The sequence below is a fragment of the Canis aureus genome, chromosome 4 (assembly GCF_053574225.1).
Source record: "Canis aureus isolate CA01 chromosome 4, VMU_Caureus_v.1.0, whole genome shotgun sequence".
Lineage (NCBI taxonomy): Eukaryota > Metazoa > Chordata > Mammalia > Carnivora > Canidae > Canis > Canis aureus.
Window position 1 is genome coordinate 15,097,952 of NC_135614.1, and position 23,883 is coordinate 15,121,834.

General features: G+C 36.7%; 1 protein-coding gene across 1 annotated transcript; it reads left to right on the plus strand.

Moving 5' to 3' along the window:
- Positions 1–1,404: 1,404 nt before the first annotated feature.
- LOC144312023 (TLC domain-containing protein 3A-like) lies at positions 1,405–18,000 on the plus strand. The gene is given in 5 exon segments (XM_077894337.1): positions 1,405–1,457; positions 2,161–2,207; positions 2,270–2,412; positions 17,306–17,778; positions 17,780–18,000. Coding segments are annotated over 5 exon segments (831 nt in total). The 3' UTR covers positions 17,895–18,000.
- The last annotated feature ends 5,883 nt before the right edge of the window (positions 18,001–23,883 follow it).

Below are 23,883 nucleotides of genomic sequence, written 5' to 3' on the forward strand. Positions count from 1 at the left end.
CATATAAAACCAAACCAAGTCCTCCGAAAATCATGAGGCCAAATCAAATAAGATTTAAAAAGTCCCAACTGAATGCATCTCACCCAGGTCCTGCCAAGGGAGTTACTGCTCCCTCCAGAGCTGTCTCCTTTTTTTTATTGGTTTTAATTAAGTTTTACAGAATAAATTAGTTCACCATATTTGAATCACATTTGCACACAGCGATGAAAAGTTCTTCTTTCTCCCTTCCAAATCAGGGCTTTACTGCGGAAAAAGCAATCTGTGTGATGCAACCACGACTGAAGCTCCAGTCAATAAAAAAGTTCAATGAAGTGAGAGGGAGAGGAAATAGGAAAAGGAACCAAAGAGGAGGAAGCAGAAGCAAAGGAAGCAAATGGAAAACAGGAAGGGGAAGGAAAAAACTAGGGAAAGTAGATAAAGCCATAGGTAGGCAATGAGTTGGTACTCTTAGTTAGAACCAAATGCTAAAAAAACGTTCTGTGAGATTCTAAACATGTCTCTGGTTCCCTTTGCCTCCACTTCAGAATCAGTAAACTACTAGTTGAAAGGCTTCATATTCCATCTTTTGCCATCAGGAATAAGAAGTGCCAGGTTCTCTGTGATCCTAAGAATTAATGATCCAGATCCCAGGTTCTTGGCTTTTTAAAAATTTTATTTATTTATTTATTTGAGGAGGAGGGGTAAGAAGGGTAGAAAGAGGGGGAGAGAGAGAGAATCTCAGGCAGACTTCATGCTGAGCCTGGCTGGAGCCTGGTTCCTGGACTCCATCTTACAACCCTGAGGTCATGACCTGAGTAGAAATCAAAGGTTGGATGCTCAACTGGCTGAGACACCCAGGCACCCCTATGACTTTTTAGTATCATCTACAATAGGAAAAATATTTCTCACCTATTTCTGTTTTGGTATTAGAATTCCTGGATGTTTTTCTTTACCTGCTTTTGCCTCCATTTAGGCATATATAAAGAAAAACAAACAAGCAAACAAACAAACAAAAACCCCATGTTAGACTAAAGAGAGAGCTTGAAACTTAGAGAGGCAGGTCCTTCCAAAGATGGTGCTTGTCTTTCTGTCTTTATTTTCCATTTTGAGAGTTAGAATGACTCTGACTTGTGTTTCAAAATGATTTTGTCAATTATACAAACACATTTTTTTAAAAGGTTTTATTTATTTATTCATGAGAGACACAGAGAGAGAGAGGCAGAGACATAGGCAGAGACATAGGCAGAGAGAGAAGCAGGCTCCATGCAGGGAGCCGATGAGGGACTCGATCCCGGAATCCCTGGATCACACCCTGAGCAGAAGGCAGACACTCAACTGTTGAGCTACCCAGGCATCCCTACATACACATTTCTGAAAGTATCATAGGATTTTATTCATTGAGACATTTAAGTTACATGGTACATTATGGAAGTGGGAGATGAAGGGAGTATTGCAGTTTGGAATACTGGAATTTTCCAGTATATAATATTCCAGAATATAATCCTGGAAACAGACACTGGGATGGAGATTAGTATGCAGGGAATTGTGGAATGTTTATGGGATTGACACCTGTATAAGCAAATGGAAAGAAGCAGGATTGGGCATAAGGTCGGTTTAGACTGTGATGGAGTCGCAATGCAGGTTTTAGCTAACTCATGGGATGACCTTCCATAGTTGTTCTTTTGGGGATCATAGGCTAGGCCCCTATACTTCTGTATTGACTAGTGACTGGGTGTGAGTGGCTCCATGAGACAGCATACTGTTTGGTGAGACAGCTCTCTCTCACAGAGGCACTGCCTGAAGAGGGCTGGAGGCTGAGATAGTGCTCACCAGCCTCATTCCTAGCAACTGCAGAAATAAATCCTGCCCTCCTAGAGGGAGATTTCTGTATCCACTATAAGGGGCATGTTTTTTATTTTTTTTATTTTTTAAAAGATTACTTATTTATTTATTAAAAAGAGAGAGAGAAAGAGAGAGAGATCACAAGCAGGGGAAGTAGCAGAGGGAGAGGGAGACGGAGAAGCACGCTCTCTGCTGGGCAGAGAACCAGATACGGGACCTTGATTCCAGGACCCTGGGATCATGACTTAGCCCAAGGCAGACCTTAGCTAACTGAGCCACTTGGATGCCCCAGGGCACTTTTTCTTTTTCCTTTTCCTTCTCTTATTCTATGTTTCCTAGGTATAAGGCAGTCACAATCTCACATGGTTCTTTGGGTCTCTCTACAGGTATGTGGTTAGCCTGGGCTGCTCCTTTTCAGTTTTTTTTTTTTTTTTTTTTCCTGTTTCAGGTTGGGTCTCTGAGCAGCTAAAGCTGTGGCTTCAATGTTCCTACCAGCTTATCTTTTACCTTTGGTTTGAAATTGAGAAAGACCAATGTGCCTCGATGGGGGAAATTCCACCTACTAAGATTGCTAGGCGGGGGAGGAGCAAAGTATGACCCATTAGTGAGAAATGTACAGGTACTGGATTGGTTTCTGCTAATTTTTCTGATCTGTTGGCTTGTGCAAAAATGGATGGTAGTTGTTTTTCTGTTTCTTGCTCGTAAGGAATGTTAATATGAGTTTCAAGTCAACCCACTGGTGGATCTATATATTTTCCTTGGAGAGCTTAAGAAGGGCTCACTAAATAATATTCTTTCCCACCCATCAATCTGTGTTAGGAAGATGTATGACTGGTATCTAAGGCGCTGTCAGTATGTTATTTTCCATGTTCCTCTCACATGTCAAATATAAAAATACAGCCTGTCAGTGTAAATGTGATATGGGGCATTGTTCAGAGAGACTGTGAAAAATCCTGCAGTGCTCCCTGATTCATCATTTCAACAGGCTAATCATTTCATAGCCCCGTCTAAACAAAACAGTTAAGGGCATTCCGACTTCGGGGGTACTGAATCAGGGTTGATTCAAAAAGGACTGAGAGATCCCATGAGAAAAAAATGTTTTGGAGAAAATGTGAGAATCTTTGTCTTTGTCCTCAATTTCATAGTTACTGATCTTTTTTGGAAGATTGTTTATCAGTTAATTATTCTCCACCACACCCTGCACCCTGACATTTTGCCAAAGCGGCTGGGAGGCCTCGTTAAATCAGAATTTCTACTTTCAGCTCACCTGTCACAGCTAAAGGCTCCCTCAAATGCATTGACATCGATTAATATTTAATGATTGAATAGTAGAAATATTGGCTCAGCACTTTTTGCTTTTTCTTCCTTTAAATTAAAAAAAAAATAAAACCCTTTAGAATGGACTCTGCTTCATGTGCACTCAGCTCTAGATTTCTACAATGTGAAATTTATGTGGATGTCAAGAAAGGGTAAAAAACCCCACAAAAAAACATCTCGCCCTGTAGAGGGCAATATGTGCTCCAGAAAAAGCCAAGCCTATGATGGAGAGAAAAAATTAACATTTAATTAGCACTCAACTCTGTTAGGCACTATATTAGGTACTTTCCATAATTCATCTCCAATAGTCACAACACACCTACAAAGTAGGTATCTTTATTTCATCTACAAATGAGGAAACAGCTTCAAAGAAGTTAGAAAACTTGCCTGAGGTCACATACTCAAGTGACAGAGTCAGTATTTGAATTTGCGTTGTTTGGCCGCATGATCCATACTCTTTCCAGACACGGGTTGCTTCTCTGGGAACAGGAAGCCTAAACCTGATGGAACCAGTATCTTATTTGACTCTCGCAGTCATTTCATGTCTTTGTGTCTCCATTTTTCCATCAGTGAAATAGGCTATAAGCCACATCTTGAATTCTAATTTGGGCTCTTTTAGGACATTGAGATTCTGATTTTAAATCAGGTTAGCTCTTAGTTTATATGAGCAATACCTTACAGATAATTTCTTTTTATGGCATGCAGATGAAAAAGGAGACTAGGAAACATTTCCTTCCAGGGCAAGTAATAACATATATAAACATGCTAAAAAAACACCTTAAAATATGGATAGTGTGCATTTTTAGAGAGATTGATCATCACAATAATGACAGTGGAGAAGAGGCATGCTCGGGTAGAAAGGCTTTGGATCAGACATAAGTTAAATTCTGCCTCAGACAGATAAGTTAAATTCTGCTTCTGGTTCCCATTAGCTCTGAAACTGGGGTGAGTTTTGTAACCCTGACAAGCCTTGGTTTCCTCATAAATAAGGTATGAATAATAATGACTACCTCACAGAATTTTCGTGAAGAAGGGAAGAGGTAATATATTTAAGGCGCCTTGAATAGTGTTTGGCACATAGTGGGCACCTGGGAAATGAGAGATTGGTATTATTAATATTAAAAAGGAAATGTCAATCATTATCAACCTTCATAAGTATACCAGGTTAGTTCAATTTTGTCATTTGTTGACAGAGAGCAAATAGACACATGCCAGAAGGGAACCTATAGATGAAGCACAAAGGAGTCATTTCGATAACTCAACATCCTAGATTTAGGAAGATTCATGAACAGTGGGTTTCAGTGAGCAAAGAAGGGACAACTTAATTCAGCTCTGAGGGTCAGAAGAAACCTGCTGAAGGAGATGCCTGCCCTGAGTTTTAAGGCATATGGAAGGTTTGCCAGGAGTTGTGGGTTGCTGGCTGTGCTACAAAGTCTATTCTCTCCTAGGTAGAACTGGAGATACCCCTTTGCATATGCCCAGTTTGAGACAATGTTACCCAGCCGCCTTTGCAGCTTGGTGTGTTCTTTTGACTAGTTATCATCACTGCTTAATGTATGTACAGTCTGCATCCATTGCTTAAAAGAAATGGTGTATTCACTTACCCTACATGGACATTTTGGTTGTTACAACTAAGACAAAACTTTTCAAATTGCGTACCTTAAATAAGAGCAGTTTAATGTATATAACATACACTTCAATAACATATAAACCAAATAACTAGGGGAAAAAAAAACAAAATAGCTCACCCTTTAGTGTTTCTCTTTCTCCTTCCTATGAGCTGGGCTATAGATATGATAGTGATGCAGATTTGAAAAGGCAGTCAGAGACAACAACCCAAGAGATGTCAGAGCAACAAGATAGTAGGCATCTGGGTCATGCTAGCATTATGGTGCAGAGCTGCCGTGATAGCTTGGAATTTTTCTTTGGACTGGCAGATGAGGGAGATACTGCCATCTATCTTATTTAAGCCGTTGTTTGGGGTATTTTTGTTACATCAGCTTAGTCTATACCTTAACTATACGACATCAGGCAGCAATACCAATAATCACTTAGTATTTCTCAAAGGTTTGTGAAGTGTCATCTTCATTAGAATGACCTGGGATGCATATTCAAATGCAAATTTCAGACATCATGAAGCCAAATTCTCGAGACATAGTAAGGCAGGGAATTTGCATTTTAAACATGCTTTTGAGTGAAGTCTATACAAATTAAAGATACAATGATTCCAGATTATAAGCTTTCTTCATTTTTAGGGCCTATGGAAAATGTTCCAAGACAGTAAGTAGACAGGCATTGACCTTTTGGTATTTGTAAGTAACATTATACATAGGAAGTCATGAGAGTAAAATCAAGAGAATTTTTCCAATTATGCCTAGAAATTTGTGTAAAAATTATTGTTAATATCCTTTTAGCTTTGCTACTACTTCAAACTCTGATCTATGGATAGCAGCTTCAACATCATATTAGAGCTTTCTAGAAATGCAAAATCTTAGCGCAGACCTACTGAATCAGAATCTGCATTTTAACAATACCAATAGGTGATTCATATGCATAAGGGTTTTAAAAACAGAGCTTTGTAATCCCCCTGGAAATAAGTCTCTGAATGAGGTCCACATTTATACAAGTGGCACCAATACTTGAGAATTCAATGAGCAACCTCCAAAATGGTACAGACAATTCTAGAAGTCAATGGGTATATAATAGACTCAGAAGTGGGATTCCTGAATCATATGGTAGTTTGTCTCTCATTTTCTAAGGAACCTCCATACTTTTTCCATAGTGGTTGTACTAATTTATGTTACCACCAGTAGTTCCCAAAGAGTCCCTTTTCTCCACAACTTTGCCAGCACTTGTTACGTCTTTCTTTTTGATAACAGTCATTCTACAGTTTGGAGGTGCTATCGCATTGCAGTTTTGATTTGCTTTTCTCTGATGATTAGTGACGTTGAGCACCTTTTTCATCTACCTCTTGGCCATTTGTATATTGGAAAAGTATCTATTCGAGTTCTTTGTCCATTTGTCAGATTAATTGGATTATTTGATCTTTTTGCTATTTAGTTGCATGAGTTCCTTGTGTATTTTGAATATTAACCCTTGACTGGGTATTTGGTTTGTAAATATTTAATTTCATTCCTTAAGTTCCCTTCTCAATTTGTTAATACTTTCTTTTGCTGTGTAGAAGTTTTTTAGTTTGATGTGATTCCACTTGTTTATTTTTGTTTTTGTTGTTCGTGCTTTTGGTGTCATATCCAAAAAAGTATTGCCAAGGCCAGTGTCAAAGAACTTTCCCTGTATTTTCTTCTAGGAATTGTAAGTCTTATGTTTAAGTCTTTAATCTATTTTGAGTTAATTTTTGTGAGTAGTGTAAGATGGGGTTCAATTTCATTTTTTTGCATTTGAATATTCTATTTTCTTAGTATCATTTATTGAAGAAATTATTTTTCTCTATTGAAAAAATGGGTTTCCCTTTTCAAATATTGGTTGACTGTATATCCATGGTCTATTTCTGGACTCTCAATTCTATGCCATTGGTCTGTGTGTCTGCTTTTATGCCAGTACCACACTGTTTTAATTATTATAGCTTTGTAGCATAGTTGAAATCAAAATGTGTGATGCCTCAAGCTTTATTCTTCTTTCTCAAGATTATTTTGGCTATTTAGGTTCTCTCATGGTTCCATATGAATTTTAGGATTATTTATTTACTTCTGTAAAAAGAAAAGTCCTTGACATCTTGCTAGGAATTGCATTGAATCTATAGATGGCTTTGAGTGGTATGGACATTTACGAATACTCATTCTTCTGATACTTGAATATGGGATATCTTTTCATTTATTTTTGTCTTCTTCAATTTCTTTCACCAATGTCTTAAATAGTTTTTGAGTGTACAGATTTTCCATCTTTTTAGTTAAGTTTATTCTTAAGTATTTTATTGTTTTTGATGCTATTGTAAATGGGATTGTTTTCTTTATTTCTATTTTGGAAAGCTTGTTGTTAGTATACAGAAATACAACATATTTTTTTGTATATTGGTGTGTCTTCTATAACTTACCTGAGTTTTTTAATTAGTTCTAAAGTTTTGGTAGAGCCTGTAGGGTTTTCAATATATAAGATCATATCATCTGCAAACAGATAGTTTTACTTCTTCCTTTCTCATTTGGATGCCTTTTATTTCTTTTTCTTGCCTGATTGCTCTGGATAGGATTTCTAATACTATGTTAAATAGGAGAGTTGAGGGTGGGCACCCTTGCTTTGCTCCTGATATTTCAATGTTTCCCAAATGAGTATGATGTTAGCTGTGGGCTCATCATATATGGCCTTTATTATATTGAAGTACAGTCTTCTATACCCAATTTTATGCAGAGATTTTTTTAATCATGAAAGTATGTTGAATTTTGTCAAATATTTTTTTCTGTATCTATTGAGATGATCATATGATTTTACTCTTCCATAATAGTAATGTGATATATCACATTTATTGATTCATGTATGGCAAAGCAACCTTGCATTGCTAGGGATGAATCCCACTTGATAAATGTGTATAATATTTTCAATGTGCCGTCGAATTTGGTTCACTGGTATTTTGTTGAGAACTTTTGCAACTATATTCATCAAGGATATTGGCCTGTAATTTTCTTATAGTGTCTTTATTTGGTTGTGTTTTCAGGGTAATGCCACTCTCATAAAAATGACTTTAAGAGTGGTTTCTTTTTCAGTTTTGAAGAAAGATTCAATAAGATTGTTTTTACTTCTCTTCTAAATGTTTAGCAGAATTCATCAGTGAAACTACCAGTTCTGAACTTTTCTTTGTTGGAGGATATGTTATGATTAATTCCACCTCTTTACTAATTTTTGATTTGTTCAAATTTTCTATTCCTTTATGTTTCCATCTTTGTAGTTGTATGTTTCTAAGTATTATTCATTTCTTCTGGGTTTTCCAATTTGTAGGTATATAATTGTTCATAGTAGTCTCTTATGACCCCTTGTATTTATGTAGTGTCATTTGTGATGTCTTCTCTTTCATTTATAATTTTATTCATTTTAGTTTTTCTCTTTTTTCTTAGTTTAGCTAAAGGTTTGTCAATTGGACAATCTTTTTAAAGGATTAACCCTTAGTTTTGTTAATCTTTTCTATTGTTTTCCTATTCTCTATTTATTTCTCCTCTAATCTTTATTATTTCCTTCCTTCTGCTAACTTTGTGCTACCTTGTTCTTTTTCTAGTCCCTTGTGGTGCAATGGTAGTTGTTTATCAGAGATCTTTCTTTTTTCTTAGTGTGTGTGTTTATAGGTGTTAGCTTTCCTCTTGGAACTGCTTTTTGCTGAATCCCATACGTTTTGGTATGTTGTGCCTCCGTTGTGTTTTATCTCAAGATATTTTTCATTTTTCTTTCAGTTTATTCTTGATCTATTTGTTATTAAAGATCATGTTGTTTAATTTCCACGTATTTTTGATTATCCAGATTTCCTTCTGTTATTGATTTCTAAATTCATATCATTGTGGTCAGAAGATATACTTGATATAATTTCTATCTTTTTGATTCTATTGATATTTGTTTTGTGGCCCAATATATATGATCTATCCTAGAAAATTAATATTGCATGTGCACTTTAGAAAAATTCACCTGTTTTTTTTTTCAATTAGACATTTTTAACTGCATTTTTCCATTGATATCTGGAATTCATCATGCATGTTCCCTGTAGTTATGACAAACAAATGTGAACTACACCATCATGTGTCAGTGGACATTTCAAGTACAACATACTAATTTTCTGCTCAGGCAGAGTTACTGTCCCTATCTTAGGAATAAATGTTCATTAAAGGTCCTTTAAGCAGGTCACTAGGTGGTTTATCCATAATTACTTTGACCATATTCAATAGTTTGATTTTTTGAATGGACTAAAAGTCCCTAAAGGATGCCCTGCCTTTAGTAGGCCAGTCAGGTGCTGATTTAGCTTATTATTCACTGGAGATGAGGTTTGTATGTTTGGAGAAAGATTATTAGGATTATCTCTTCCCATTGTTGAGGGTTGGTGGTGTCAGAGGATTAATTTAGAAGTCCTTTAGGGTTGAGGTGGAGAAAAACAGGTCAATATGAATTAGTCAATTGTTAATGATAATAATAATAATTTACACAACTGTAACCATAGTATTAACACAATAGATTATTTATTGAATATTTTCTATGAGTCTTACATATATTACCCCCACTAAATTCTCCAAAACAATATGATAAATTTGGAAACTGATGCTTAGAAAAACTAAGTGATTTGTCCAAGATCATATAGCTGGGTGAGTGGAGCAGCTGGTATTTAACTTAGGTTCATCTGATTCTAAATGGTCTCTTTGCATACAGTAAGATGTGACCTCTCAACAAGTCATCCAAAACCATAACACTAAGCTGATGACCAATTTTGAGGTGCAAAGCCAACAAAAATACAGCTAATTAAGATGTGAGAAGAAATTAAGTGAGTGAGATATAAGATCATGTGGATGAAATCTGAAGGTACAGGTTAATTTTATTTGATGGACAGTCATGGGAGTTTAACTCTTTGAGGTCCATTTCTCCTTCTTGTAAGCACCTTAGCTTTTGTGGGAGATTTACCTCTTTCCCTCAGGATTCCATGTGGTGAGATCCTAACCAGGAGTCCTCCCCCTATTGATAAAAGAAATAGGTTTGTGATCTAAAGCCTACTGGGAAAAAAAAAAAACAAAGCCTACTGGACACTCTCTCCCTGAAGACTGAATCTTAAACAGAGTAACAAGTAGATATGGCATGATCAGAGTTTAATAACCTGAAGGTTAGCCAGATTCTTTCTTCTGTGAGTTCATTCCTCTAGTTCCTACAGTCCTTGATTCCAGGTTTCCAGGTTGACACTTCTGTCTCTTTCAAACTTGGTCTCCAACTTGCCTCTCAACTCTCTGATTTCTGAGAATATTTTCAACGTATTTCCTTTGGCTTAAATCAACTAAAGTGCAATTGATTGACTGTAACCAAAGAACCCTGATTGCCACACCAGAATTGTATTTTAATCCACTCCTTATGCCCTTATGGGTAGGTCAGAAATATCTAAGATCTGACTGAGAAATAGAAGTGATACTTCTGCACAATACTGAAAAGGAATTATTAAAATTACTTATAAATAAAAGCAAATTAATTCGTAGGAAATAGGTATGAATTTTTGAAAGGAGGGCATAAGATGAAGCCAGGGGTCATCAGTTTGAATAACAGAACTTTTCTACCTATCATTTGATGACACAGTCTTTAATTCAGTACATATGTTCTTAAAATTTCCTGCAAAACAGAATTTCAATTAAAAAAAAATTAAAGCGAACACTTAAAAGACATTTCAGCAGGGGTTCTGCAGGGCTTTGACCATCAAAATAATCAAAATGGAATTTTTGGCATTGGTTCACATTAGGCACTCCTTCTTCCACTTGGAGACCTGAACAAGGAGGTCGGTCTTTAAAATAATGATCATAGAGAGTCAGAATACCATGCAGTTGGGGAAAGGAGAAGGTTGCAGAGTCATTATGGATAAAATGGGAGTAAAAGACTGCTGGACTCTGGCAGTTAAGACTAGAAGCTCTACCTGTTAATGAGTATTTCAGCTGAGGTATAACAAGGGTATTCAGCCTACACCCAAGTCCACAAAGACAGGTGTTGAGGAAAATTCACATATTTTTTTCTATTGGGGAAAAAATCAATAAAGATCTTTCCTTGTTGATGGAAAAATAAACAGAAGAACAAAATGAACTATGGGGAAATATCAACAACCATGAATCATAAAGGAAGAAAGCACTAGCCTAAAGACTTAGAAGAAGACCAGACCTCAGAGGATGATTTGTTATATTAAACAGAAGAGAATTTTAGAAAATTGGAGCATAAGCAGTAGAATGCAAGACATTGTGTCCCCATGAAACAGTAATAGAAAGTCATAATGAGAGACATTGGTTGAGATAAAATGAAGATTTGAGTGAAGAAAGGATTTTTAGGATGCCAAAAACTAAACATCAGGATAAAATTGAATAGCAGTAAAGAATAGTACAGAGCTGATACAAAAATAGACACATAGATCAATGGAACAAAATAGAGAGTCCAGAAATAAACCCATAATTATATGCCAATTAATCTTGACAAAGAAGGCAAGAATATACAAAGGAGAAAAGATATTCTCTTCAATAAATGGTATTGGGAACACTGGACAGCTACATGTAAAAGAATGAAATTGGACCACCTTTTAACACGTTGAAGTGGATGAAAGACCTAAAATATGAAACCTAAAACCACAGAAATCCTATAAGAGAACACAGGCTGTAATTTCCATGACATTGGTCATAGCAACATTTTTCTTGGTATGTATCTTAAGGCAAGGGAGGTAAAAGCAAAAATAAACTATTGTTGACTACATCAAAATAATGCACGCACACACACACACACACACACACACGGAGTATTATTCAACCATGAAAAGCGTGAGATCTTGCCATTTGAGACAACATGAGTTCCATCCATGAACTAGAGCATATGCTAAGTGAAATAACTCAGACTGAGAAAGACAAATACCATATGATTCTACTCATAAGTGGAATCTAAAACAACCAAAAAGAACCCCAGAATCAGACCTATAAATACAGAGAACAAGCTGACGGTTCTGGGGGGCTGGAGGGGATGGGAAACATGGGTGAAGGGGAATGGGAGGTACAGGCTTCCAGTTACAGAATGAATAAGTCACAGGAAGAAAAGGTACAGCATAAGGGAATACAGTCAATGATATTGTAACAGCAATGTTTTGGGACAGATGTTAGCTAAACTTGAAGTGAACACAGGACAATGTCTAAATTTCTCAAATCACTATATTGTACACCTGAAGCTAATGTCATGTTGTGCATAAACTATACGAAGAAGAAGAAGAAGAAGAAGAAGAAGAAGAAGAAGAAGAAGAAGAAAGAAAAAAGAAGAAGAAAGAAGAAGAAGAAGAAGGAGAAGAAGAAGAAGAGGAAAGCACAGACACTATAGAAAATGAAATCAGTGACTCATTGAGCAAGCTCCAGAACTCTTACAAAATGCAGAGGAAAAAGGATAAAAAGATGAAAATAATGGAGATGATTGTGGCTCTACAAAGCAGACTTCAGATGAAACTGAATGACTTTCAGTGTTAAAGAGAAGGAAACAAGCACAACTGGAGATGAAGCAATAATCAAAAACACACGTTAAGTAAAAAGCAGCTTCTCCCAGTCCTCCAAAGACAAGTATCAAGAATAGGAGGATTCACTGTATGCTGGACAGAATCAAAGAAAAGAGAACCACACTTGAACATTACTGGCCAAAATGTTTGAATTAGAAGAATAAAAATAAATCCTACATTTGTCCAGGCAGAAAGAAAAATGTTGCCTACAAAGCCTGACCTTAACCTTTCTATAATAGCAAATGTCAGAATTTGAGAAAAATCTTAGTGCTTTTGGATGGAAAGTTTGTAACCCAAGAATTTTAAAAGCATCCAGATTGTCTTTCACGTGTGACAGCTCTAGAAAGACCTTCACCATTTTCCAAAGACTCAGAAACTGCTCGTTGTTGTGATCCTTCTATTTAAGCATTCATTTAAAAATATACTGAAACCATGCTGGAGATTTAAAAAAAAAATGAGCAAGAAGAGGAGTTCTAGGCATTGTGTTGATTAAGTCACACTTTGCATTCTAAAATCAATAATAAATTGGATTTTGTAATTGGAAGCCTGAGGGCGTTACGTGGCTTAGCTTAGCTTTATGGCATTTCTCTCTCTGCACTCTTACCTTTTCCACTTTTTTGGCACCAGATGTTACTTGTGAGCTGTATCATTTCGTCTGCTGTGCTCCTTTTCTGGTGAAATCCTTTGCAGGATTCATGGTACTCCTCTCTACAAGTGCTTATTGACAATGGATGACCTATGTGCAAGGTTTAGTAAGAGAGCCCAAAAAATGACTAAACAAATCATTGGCCTTTGTTCTACACAAAAGTAAAGCCACTATCTATATTCTGGTTATTTACAATGCCAGAAAACTTGAATGACAGCATTTTGTATGTTTCAAACACATATTGTACGACTATTTCTTGGGATTTAATCTGGAAAAGATTATAAACAACCCAGTGGAAAATTCTATCACCAAGGCCCTCTTCCCAGCTGTTCCTCACTTTAACTGTATAAAACATTTAAATGTTTTAAAACACTATGAGAAAAATGCAGCTAAATGTTAATAATATTAACTGGCAAGTGGTAGGATTTGAGGTGATTCCATGTTTTTTTTTTCCACTTGCGGTTTGCTGTAGTATTTCACAACTGAACATATTTTACAGTTATAACTAGTAAGGAATCGAATTTTAAAAAACACAATATTTAAAGGATATAAATAGGAAACTCACAAAAGCAGATACCTGAGTGACCAGGAAACATGAAAAAATATTCTGCCTCAGAAGAAATCAAGGAAATTCAAAATAAAACCTCAATATATATTTTCATACCCATCAGAATGGTCAATCAATTTACAAGTTTGGCTATACCTTTGATGGTGAGGATATGTATGGACCTCTCATGTCCTGTAAAAATATAAACAAGCACAAGCTTTTAGAGATTTAATATGATGGTATCTAGAAAAGTGAACAATGTACACATTCACAATCCAATTACACTTTTAGATTGTCACAGGATTGCTTATGAGGACAAAAATGTGGAAAGGAAAAACTGGATGAAAAATTTGTGGCTTATTCTATATTGTAATTAAAATAATTGAACATGAATTACAAAGAACACAATGTGGAATAAATCTGAAAAATATAATACTGAGAGAGGAAATGCAAGTTAAAAAGGAATATTTAGAGCACAATCTCAATTTTATAAGTTTAAAAACATAAAAATAAAACATTTCTTTATTTATTGATATGACATATGTAGTCAAATTATAAAAATATAAAGGAAATTATAAATTCAAGAAGGTGTTTATCTTTGGGGACGAAGGGAAGGGATGTAAAATCGGGGAGGGGAAACTCAAGAGACATTAACCATTCTACACTGTTTTTACTTTCTCCTTGAGAAAACATAAAAATCTGGGACATGAATATGAAGATGTTAATATTGGCAAAGCTGATGCAGTAGGTAGGTACATTTTATTTATTGAAATACTGTAATTTATTTGCTTGAAATATAGCCATAGTACAAAGAAAAATAAAATTTTAATAATATATTTTGCTTATAATGTGTCTTTCTATAAATATAAACATAAAGTATGTATTTATAATTTTAGTGTCCCATATGATTATAAGCAGATAAAATATTTATAGCACAGAGATTGAAAGGAAATAAAATAGAAATCAAATACTGGTAATATTTGGAGGATGGGCTCTATATAATTTTAAATTTTTTTATTTTATTTTCCTGTATTTTTAAAATGTTCATTGGGTTCATACTATTTTTATAGTTTAAAACATAAAAATGTATAGAAATATGATAAAAATGTATGTTTGAGCCCTGTGTAGGATCTTTAATGTCATGCTAAGTTTTAACTTTATCCTACGGACTACTATTTCTCCAGGTGTGACCCTTGAGATGCTAATTTGTGTTCCTGGGAAATATAAGGGTTCCCAGGTCAATAAGTTAATGAAACTAGCTCCTAATCACGAAGATATCTAAAACCTCATATAGAAAGTTACATCATTGCAAGAGAGATTCTGGACGTTGGAAGCGGCAGTGTTGGGCAAGATAGATTGGAGGTGATGAAGAATGGAGTCTGAGAAGCCAAATTGCAGTAGATACAGAGTGTGTTAGAAGGGCTTCAGTACATCACTGATGACCTTAGTCAATCATCACCACAATCATGTACTTAACACACAATAAACACTTATTTCCCACATATCTAGGTCTGCTGGGATTTGGCTTATCTTGTCCCACAATGTAGGTTAGATCAGGGTCTGTTCTCATTGTCCTTAAACAAGAGATTACCCAAGATATGTTCTTCCTATGGCAAAATACAAGCCTATTTCAAGTCTTGTGTCATGTCAGCTCATATCCCATTGGCCAAAGCAAATCCTATGGGTGACCAAACCCAAATCAAGAAGACAGGGTCTTATATTCTACTTACCATGAGGACAAAGCAAGTCACATGGCCAGGCTTAGCATCAGAAGGCTGAGGAAGCATATTCCTCCCAGGAAACTGGGAGTTGGGGGAGGAAATAAATATCTGCTGAACAATAATCTCATCTATGGCCCTGTTTACAAAATGAAGAAAACACAGCCATTTTCTAGATAGTAGAACTCTGAATATATTGAGGTCATCAACGTGGGCTTCATCTCTGAAAGAGGCCAGGGATACCATGAAAGAGTAGTTTCAGCATGGCACAAACCTAAAGGCAGTAGAGTGATGCCAAAATGCTACCCACACCTCGTTTGTTCTCTAGGTGTTATAACAAGTGTCTTAGAGCACAACGTGTCCAGGAATCAGGGAAAAGAATATTGCTAAGAAATTACAACAGGATCGTGAGAGTTTAGCCCAAATCATTGTGCCTGGCAGAGGTGACCAGATGAGTAAGATGTTCTTCTTTCACATTCCACACAGCTTTCCTCTTTCAACGTTAATTGATAGTTAGTATTCAGAGACATGACCAAGTCTAGATCTTAGAGAATAATTTCAATCCCCAAGGGAAAAAAAGGAGTGATCTTGAATATTTTGAAATAATGTGGATTAAAACTGTAGGATCAAACAACCTGTCGCATTTTTAGGTCCTTAATATTTTTATTCAAAAATGCTTTGATGCTATGTTCTACATTTAATACCCACAAAAAACATATGGTAGGGATTATTTTTTCAGTTGCCATCTCCACATACTAATTGTGTAAATAAGATACAACTTCTTACATGGAGGCACGGTCTCTTTCTTGCTTTAAAGAGTAACAATAAAATATATTTTGAGGTTCTGTTTTCTGGCCAGAAAAATTTTTAAAGAAAAGGAATCATGTCAAGCTGTGTTGCAGAAAAAAAATGGAAAATGAAGAAATAACTAGAAAGAAACATAGAAGTGCCTGCCCTGTGGCCAAATTATAAAACCAGTAAAATGTGTCCATGGTACTTGGTTCTCATAAATGTCCTGGCCTTTTCCTCACTGTCACAGTTCAGTGACATCATGGTCCCTACTCTGGCACTGGGGACAGAGAATCTGAAACTCATTCCCATCATGGGATAAATGGCTTTTAAGGATTCCTTCTTTAAACACCAAAGTGAGAAATCTATGATGATCAGAAAGACTGGGAAAGGCAGGTGGGGGAGCATTTTGGAAGATGAAGATTCTTTCAGTATGTATAATATACTATCAGGAAGGCACCAGATATGTTCTACCCATGGAAATACATGTGTACATGACATATTTAGTGCCTCACTGAGTCTATAAAGAGCATTCAATATGTAGTACTAAAAAAAAAAAGAAAGGGTGCACAAGACAAGATAGTCTAGATTTATGGCATACCTCTTATATGGAATGTGATCCTATTATTTTAAACATATAACTCAAGACAAAAACAAAATACATAGAGTGGTAAAGATATGAAGCTTTGAGAGATGGAGTATCAAAAATATTACTAATGTTTAGCATTAACTTTTATACCTGGTTAATCACTTGTTGAGCCTCAACCTGAATGAATATCTGCCTAGAAATTCTTCTAAGTACTAGTAGCTGTGTCACCTAAGTTAGATTGTTCATTGATGTTCATTCAGCAAGTAGTCCCAGATGAGTAATTATGAACAATAATAATGATGATTATAGCATCATTTATACAAAGTGGTCTTAGGAAACTATTAAGTAGTTTTGTTTTAGAATCATCTAGTATCAGCCATGACTGGAGGGATAAATTTTGGATGGTCACATTACCTTTAGGACTGAGTTCTACTAATTTGTCTATTCATTCAGCAAGTAGTATTGAACATTTACCCTATATAAGTCTATGCTAGGTGTTATAGGTAATGCTAGAGGAAAACTATGCAAATATTTTCTTATAGTGAAATTACAATATAGTATGTGTGTGTATGTATATATATGTATATATGTAAAATTTAAATGCTATAAGACAAGTGTATCCAAAATATTAAGACCCTACTGCTCCCAAGGTCCCCTTGGTCAGGGCCAGTAGGTGTCCCCCTGCCACCAGGGGAGAAATGACCCCAGCTGGCACTGGCTTGCCCGAGAGTATGTCTGGTTCTTGATTCCGTACATGATCTGTGACTTCTATGCCATGTACCTCTGTGAGTGGTACCGAACCAGAGACCAGAACCACAGACACTCCCTCACCACTTTTCGAAACTTCCTAAGTAAAAACCACCTCATGGTCATGCACCACACAGTCATCCTGTTTGTCCTTGTGCCAGTTTCACAGAGGCTTAGGGGAGACCTTGGAGACTTCTTTGTTGGCTGCATCTTCATGGCAAAACTGAGCACTCCGTTTGTGTTACTGGGCAGAGTCCTGATTCAGCTAAAGCAGCAGCACACCCTTCTGTACAAAGTGAACGGAATCCTCATGCTGACCACCTTCCTTTCCTGTCGGATCCTCCTCTTCCCTTTCATGTACAGGTCTTATGGCCAACAGCAGGGACTCAGCCCACTCTGAGTGCCATTCAGCATCCCTTTACTGCAATGTGGCCAATGCCTTCCTCATTGCTCCCCAGATCTACTGGTTCTCTCTGCTGTGCAAGAAAGCAACCCGGCTCTTTGACACCGCCCCAGTCAAAAAGGATGGCTAATCGCTCCCAGGAGTCAGGCAGTGAGGGTACCTCCTCACACCAGCTGCCTTCTCCACTCAGTATTCCATGAACCATATTGTGCCCTGGGTGGCCTCAGCCTTTTGGGTATTGATAAGCAGATAGATGGGTTTGTTTTTCTAAAGAACGTTCATATTACCTCCCTCTTCTAACCTGCCCCTTTTGCAAAAGCACTTTTTTCTAAGTAACAACAATTGGATCCTATCAGACCTCCATTGGCAGCAAGGTGGTTTTAATGCAAGCCCAAGGATCCTTCCTTGGGTCTTACCTCAAGGGTTCTGGGAGGTAGAAGCATGGGGTGTGGAGACAAGTGGACTAGGGTGATAACTGTCTGGGTACCCACCTGGCCCTAAATATTGGTGGCTACCCACCTTTCCAACCACTCAGGGCAGTATCTACGCTTACTAGGCCAATGGCAAGTGATGACTTGGTTCTTGAAATAAGTTCTCTCCTCGTGATGTTGGCCCAGGAAAATAATTGTAGGTAGGTAGTTTTTTATTGTGTACTAGATAACCCCTTGGTCCCATGCCTTATCCTGCCATCCACGTGCCAAGATTGAACTCCTATGTCCACTGACTTCCATTCAGAAGTCTCACTGGCACAGGGGTAAGGGGCAGGGAAGGGGACCTGAAGCACATGAGTAGGTGGGGAGGCCGATAGCTCAGCGCCATTGTAGGCTGACTTGGGAAGACCAGCATCAAACTTGTGAGCTTGTTGTAAGGCCACAAAAACTATTCCTTTCTTAGCATGTCCCCTTAATCCCAGCTTTCACCATATCCAGACGCACAGGATGCTGTTAAAAACTGTAGGGGTAAAGTGACATGGTGCCTATCAAGCTCTTTCCTGGGTAACACCACTCTTTGACATTGTCCGTTTCATAGGACATGGAAACGGGCTTCTGTATTCCAAACCATGAGAGGTCTCGTCCACACTGCCTCCCAATAAGCCAGAGCTTGTGTTCCAAAGCCTGTTCTTAAAGGAGCATACTGCCACTTTGCCACAGAAGGCTGGAGAGTGAGAGTGCGAGAGAGCCTTGGCCAAAATACATCCTGTGGACTGACTCACCTACCATTTGCAAACAGGATCCTCTGGTGCCAATACTAATTGTTCCTTATCTAGGATGGGTTTTAGAAAATGCTACCAAGAAGGTTTTTTTTTCAAGTAGTAGTAAAAATCTAAATGTTAAAAAAAAAAAAAATTAAGATGTCCAAAAGAGAGAAGGGCATTTTTGGTTAAAGTGTGTAGGTTAAAAAGAACAGGAGTGGAGAGGATTGGGAGTTTATGTGCAAGGGAGCTTTGAGGCTGGGGTGGAGGTGGGGGGATGGTAAGGCACCACAAATTAATGCAGTGTTCCTCACAAAGAACTGAGTAAAACATTGGTATAGTTGTCAAATGGTGAAAATTCCCACTTGACTGTGTCACAGGTTAGGTGCAGGGGAGTGGAAGCAGTAAGTGTTGGGAAGATAAATTGGGGATAGAGCACAGAAAATTTCAAATTTCTAGATAATGGGATTGAACTTTATTTACAAGATACTGATGAGTCACTGGATCTCTTTGAGCAGCTGTTTGTCATGACATAAGCTGTTATTTGGGAGGATTACTCTGGCATTATGGATAGGAGGGAAAGGAGAATGGCTTCAGGCAGAATTAGAAAACTGCCCCCAGTAGTTCAGAGCACCCCCATATCCCTAAGAGGTAATCACTGGGAAATGTAGCTGAATGGGGAGGTGGTTTTGTACATACAAAGCACTGTGGGAGCAAGGGGACTGAATTTGATAAGAACTAATGATGCTGGCACAATCTGATCATTACAAGCCACTGATAGTAACAAACCAGTGTTCGTTTCCAGCACAAAGATTCTAAAATGAGAACATGGACAAAAAGGGCAAAAAAAAAAAAAAAATCCAGATTAAAATGGGATTGGGAACTGGAGAAGGGAGATCTTACAAAGTACAAAGCCATATTTTTGAAAATTATTTTGAGAAGAAAACAGACTAAAGAGTTTAGAATCATGAATCTAGAAATTATTTTAGCCTCTCCTTCCTCCTAAAAGTAGAGAAAAACTCATTTACTTACATGTGAGCAAAGGAAAAAGTATGCAGTCTAATAAAGAGAATGAGGAACAGAATAAATTCCCCATGGCCTGGGAGGCACATGGAAAGACATGCCCATAAAACAGATGAAAACTGAAACCCAGAATTTCAAAGTGGGCTGAAGGAAACCAAGTAAATGATAGAAACTGTGACAATAAATTGCAAAAGGAAGAACTCAAAAATGATATGATTAAGGAAGGTTTTAAGAGAGAGCTTTTTCTCAACACGATTAAAAAAAAACTAGAAATAAAATAAGATCATTTTTGTAATGAAAATGAGCCAAGAGAAAGACAAAACAAATAAACAGAAACAATAATGCAATGAGAGAAATAGACTGTGTGAAAGGAAGAAAGTTTTAAAAATCAAAAAGGTATGAAAAAAACATTTAAAGAAAGCGTCTGAGAGAAAGGGATGATTCAGAAAAGTCAACATATGTTCAATACAGGAGTTTATTGCCTAGAGAGAAGGACAGACTGCAGGGTTTGTGGGTAAAATTCATGTGGTTTGTGGACTTCATTGGGAAAAATATGTCTACATTTTTGCTAACCTCTAGCTGAATTTAATTTTTTCCTTTAATCAATATGCATGCACCAATATACAGTGGTATTAACAGTACCTGTGACTTTGTCACCAGAAGGAATCATAAATGCAATCATATCAAATTATAATTAAAATAATATTTCCAAATATTACTTATGTTCATCACTTTTTCAAATTTACAGTGGCTCTTATACCTATAACTAGATCTAATTATTTAATATGGTAATAAAGAAGTAAATAGATCATTGTATCACAATTTAAAAATATTTGAGAACTATATTTCAATATAATTAGCTTCCTTTGCTGTTCTGTGTATTCCATTTTATGCATTTAAAAATATTATTCTGAGAATGGGTCTATTGGTTTTACCAGACTGCTAAAAGTTTCCACAGTATAATAAATTTTGTGATCTCTATTATATATCAGGAAACTCTGAAGGGAAATTATAATTCCAAAATCTTTCTTGAGATACAAGACAATTTGAAATTACATATTGAGAGGACTAAAAATTGTCCCATAATAACCAACACTATCCTGTAAAGAAAAATCATTTGGACATCCCAGCAAAAAGACCAATAGAAAGAAAGTTAGATTGCCACCAGTATCTTTAAAAGCAACACTTTTATGACCAAGGGAAGTATAGTAACATATTTAAGAAAGCTAAGGAAAGAAAATGTGGGCCAAGATTCTGATGTTCAGCCAAAATGACCTTTAAGTATAAAAAGCCTCTGGTAAACTGATGTAAACATGCAAGAACACAGAGAATATTGTTCTCATGTGCTTTTCCTAAGGAATCTACCAGACCACAATGAAATAAGAATGGAATTTAAGAGTAAGCATTTTCAAGCTTTTATAGCATTTTGACATTGCCATGACATCCAAGCACATGAATCATTTCTCTAGCAATTTATTTTCATTGTACTTTATAAAAGTATTAGTCCATATAAGATAGGGGGAAAAATTTAACTCCTCATACTAAAATAAAGGCTTTATACAATCAAATTTACTATAAGGATATAGAGAACACTAAGTATAAATTTATCTGTAAAATTAAGACTGAAAATCACTATAAGGGAGACAGTGTAGTAATGCAATGTCTATATGCTCTCACAGTGTAGATAATGTGACTGTTTTAAAAATGGGGAATTGCAAATAGGGAGATTATATAAAAGTTACCTTCTAGTTCTGCCCACTGAAAAGACGTAGAAATAGTGACCAAATTATTAGTAATGAGCATTTCTCATATGCAGACTATAGTCTTGAAATACTATTTCCTACTACTTGGATTTGGGTGATTCTGAAGTTAGAATGTCCTAGAGAGCAAGGAAACTATCAAAGATGATCAAGATCATGTCAAAAACACTCAGTAGCTAACTTGGGCTGCTTCCATATTTTGACTATTGTAAATAATGCTGAAATAAACATAGGGGTGCTCATGTCTTTCAGAATTAGTGTTTTTGTTTTCTTTGGGTGAATACCCAGTAGTGGAATTCCTGGATCATATGGTATTTCTATTTTAAAGTTTTTACTTTAACAATTTTCAATTGTTTTCCACAGTGACTATACCAGTTTGCATTCTCACCAATAGTGCATGAGGGTTTCTTTTTCTCCATACCCTTGCCCAAGTGTATCCACTGACAAATGGGTGGATAAAGAAGATATGGATTATTACTGAGCCATAAAGAAGGATGAGATCTTGCCATTTGCAACAACATGGATGGACCCAGATGATATTATGCTAAGTGAAAGAAATCATATAGAGAAAGACAAATACCACATGATTTCACTTATATTTGGAACCTAAAAATAAAAGAATAAACAAACAAAAAGAATCAGATCTATAAATACAGAGAACAAACTGATGGTTGCAAGAGGGAAGGGGTCTGGAGAGATGGGTAAAATGGGTGAAGGGGAGTGGGAGACATAGCCTTCCAGTTAAGGAATGAATAAATCATGGGAATAAGAGGCACAGCATAGGGAATATAGTCAATGATATCTTTTTTTTAATTTTTAAAGATTTTGTTTATTTAATTCATGACAGACACAGAGGCAGAGACATAGGCAGAGGGAGGAGCAGGCTCCATGCCGGAAGCCCAATGCAAGACTCAATCCTGGGATCTTGCCCTGAGCCAAAGGTAGATGCCCAACCACTGAGCCACCCAGGCATCTCTAGTTAATGATATCTTAACAGTGTTGTAAGGTGATAGAGAGAGTGGCTACACTTGTGCTGAGCACAGCATAACAAACCTGTCTAATCACTATGTTGTGCACCTGAAACTAATATAACATTGTGTGCATACTATACTCAATTAAAAAAAAAAACAACAGTAACAGTAAAAGACTCAGTAGTTAACTTGAAGAGGCTCCTAGTGCTCAAATATGGGTGGGAGAAGCACAGTTAGGAACAGTTAGGAACTTGGAGACCTGATTAGAATGGAAATATAAGGGGGATGGAAATGATGGGTGGAGAATAATTTGTAAAGAAGGGACTTGAACTAGAAGATGTTTAAAATGCCTTCCCACGTGTCATTCTGTCCCTGCAAACTCTTCTGGCCACTTGGCCAGCGTGATTGAGGCATTCACCACTTGTGAGATGAGAGAAGCAGAGGGAAAGACCCCATGCTGTTGAGAGTGACTGGAAAGTGTGGTGATAATCGAAGGGTGATGTCCATCGTAGCTCTCTTGAAGGTACAGCAGACCCTAGGCCTAATCACTCAGCTTCAACTGTTTTCAGGAGGGCTTTCTTTGTGATTACTGCCATATATTATGAGAGCAGTAAGTCAGCTTGGATGATGGTTTACCTATATTTGTTTATGAACTGTGTTCCTCTTGTGATTTACAGCATAGAAGAGATGACGGTCTTTAGCTTTTGAACAGGTTAGTTAGGCCTGGGAAAGAAGATAGCAACTCTAAGAGCTCTTGAAAGACTCAAATCATATACCATTGAGTCCTACTCCTGAGGAAAGAAACACGACTCTTCTTTGATACTATGAGATTCATAATTATTCCTCTCTGAAAAGATATTAAGGGATATCTAAACACATAATGTGTATTTTATGTTCTGAAGCCTTCTTTTCATGCACTGCTACTTTGAATATTCCACTATTTTAAATCAAGATTAAAACAGGCTTAGGATAACTAGAGAGCATTGCCCTTAAGTAAAAGGACCTTGAGACAAAAAAATAATAATCGTCTCCCATTTGCATAATGCTTTTAATTTTTTTCAAAGCCTTTTTCATATCTATTATTTCACTTGATCTTCACAACAACCATGTGAGGCTGTTCACTTTAAAGAAATGAACTTGAAAGCAGTGAACATTTAAAACGTTTCCCCAAAA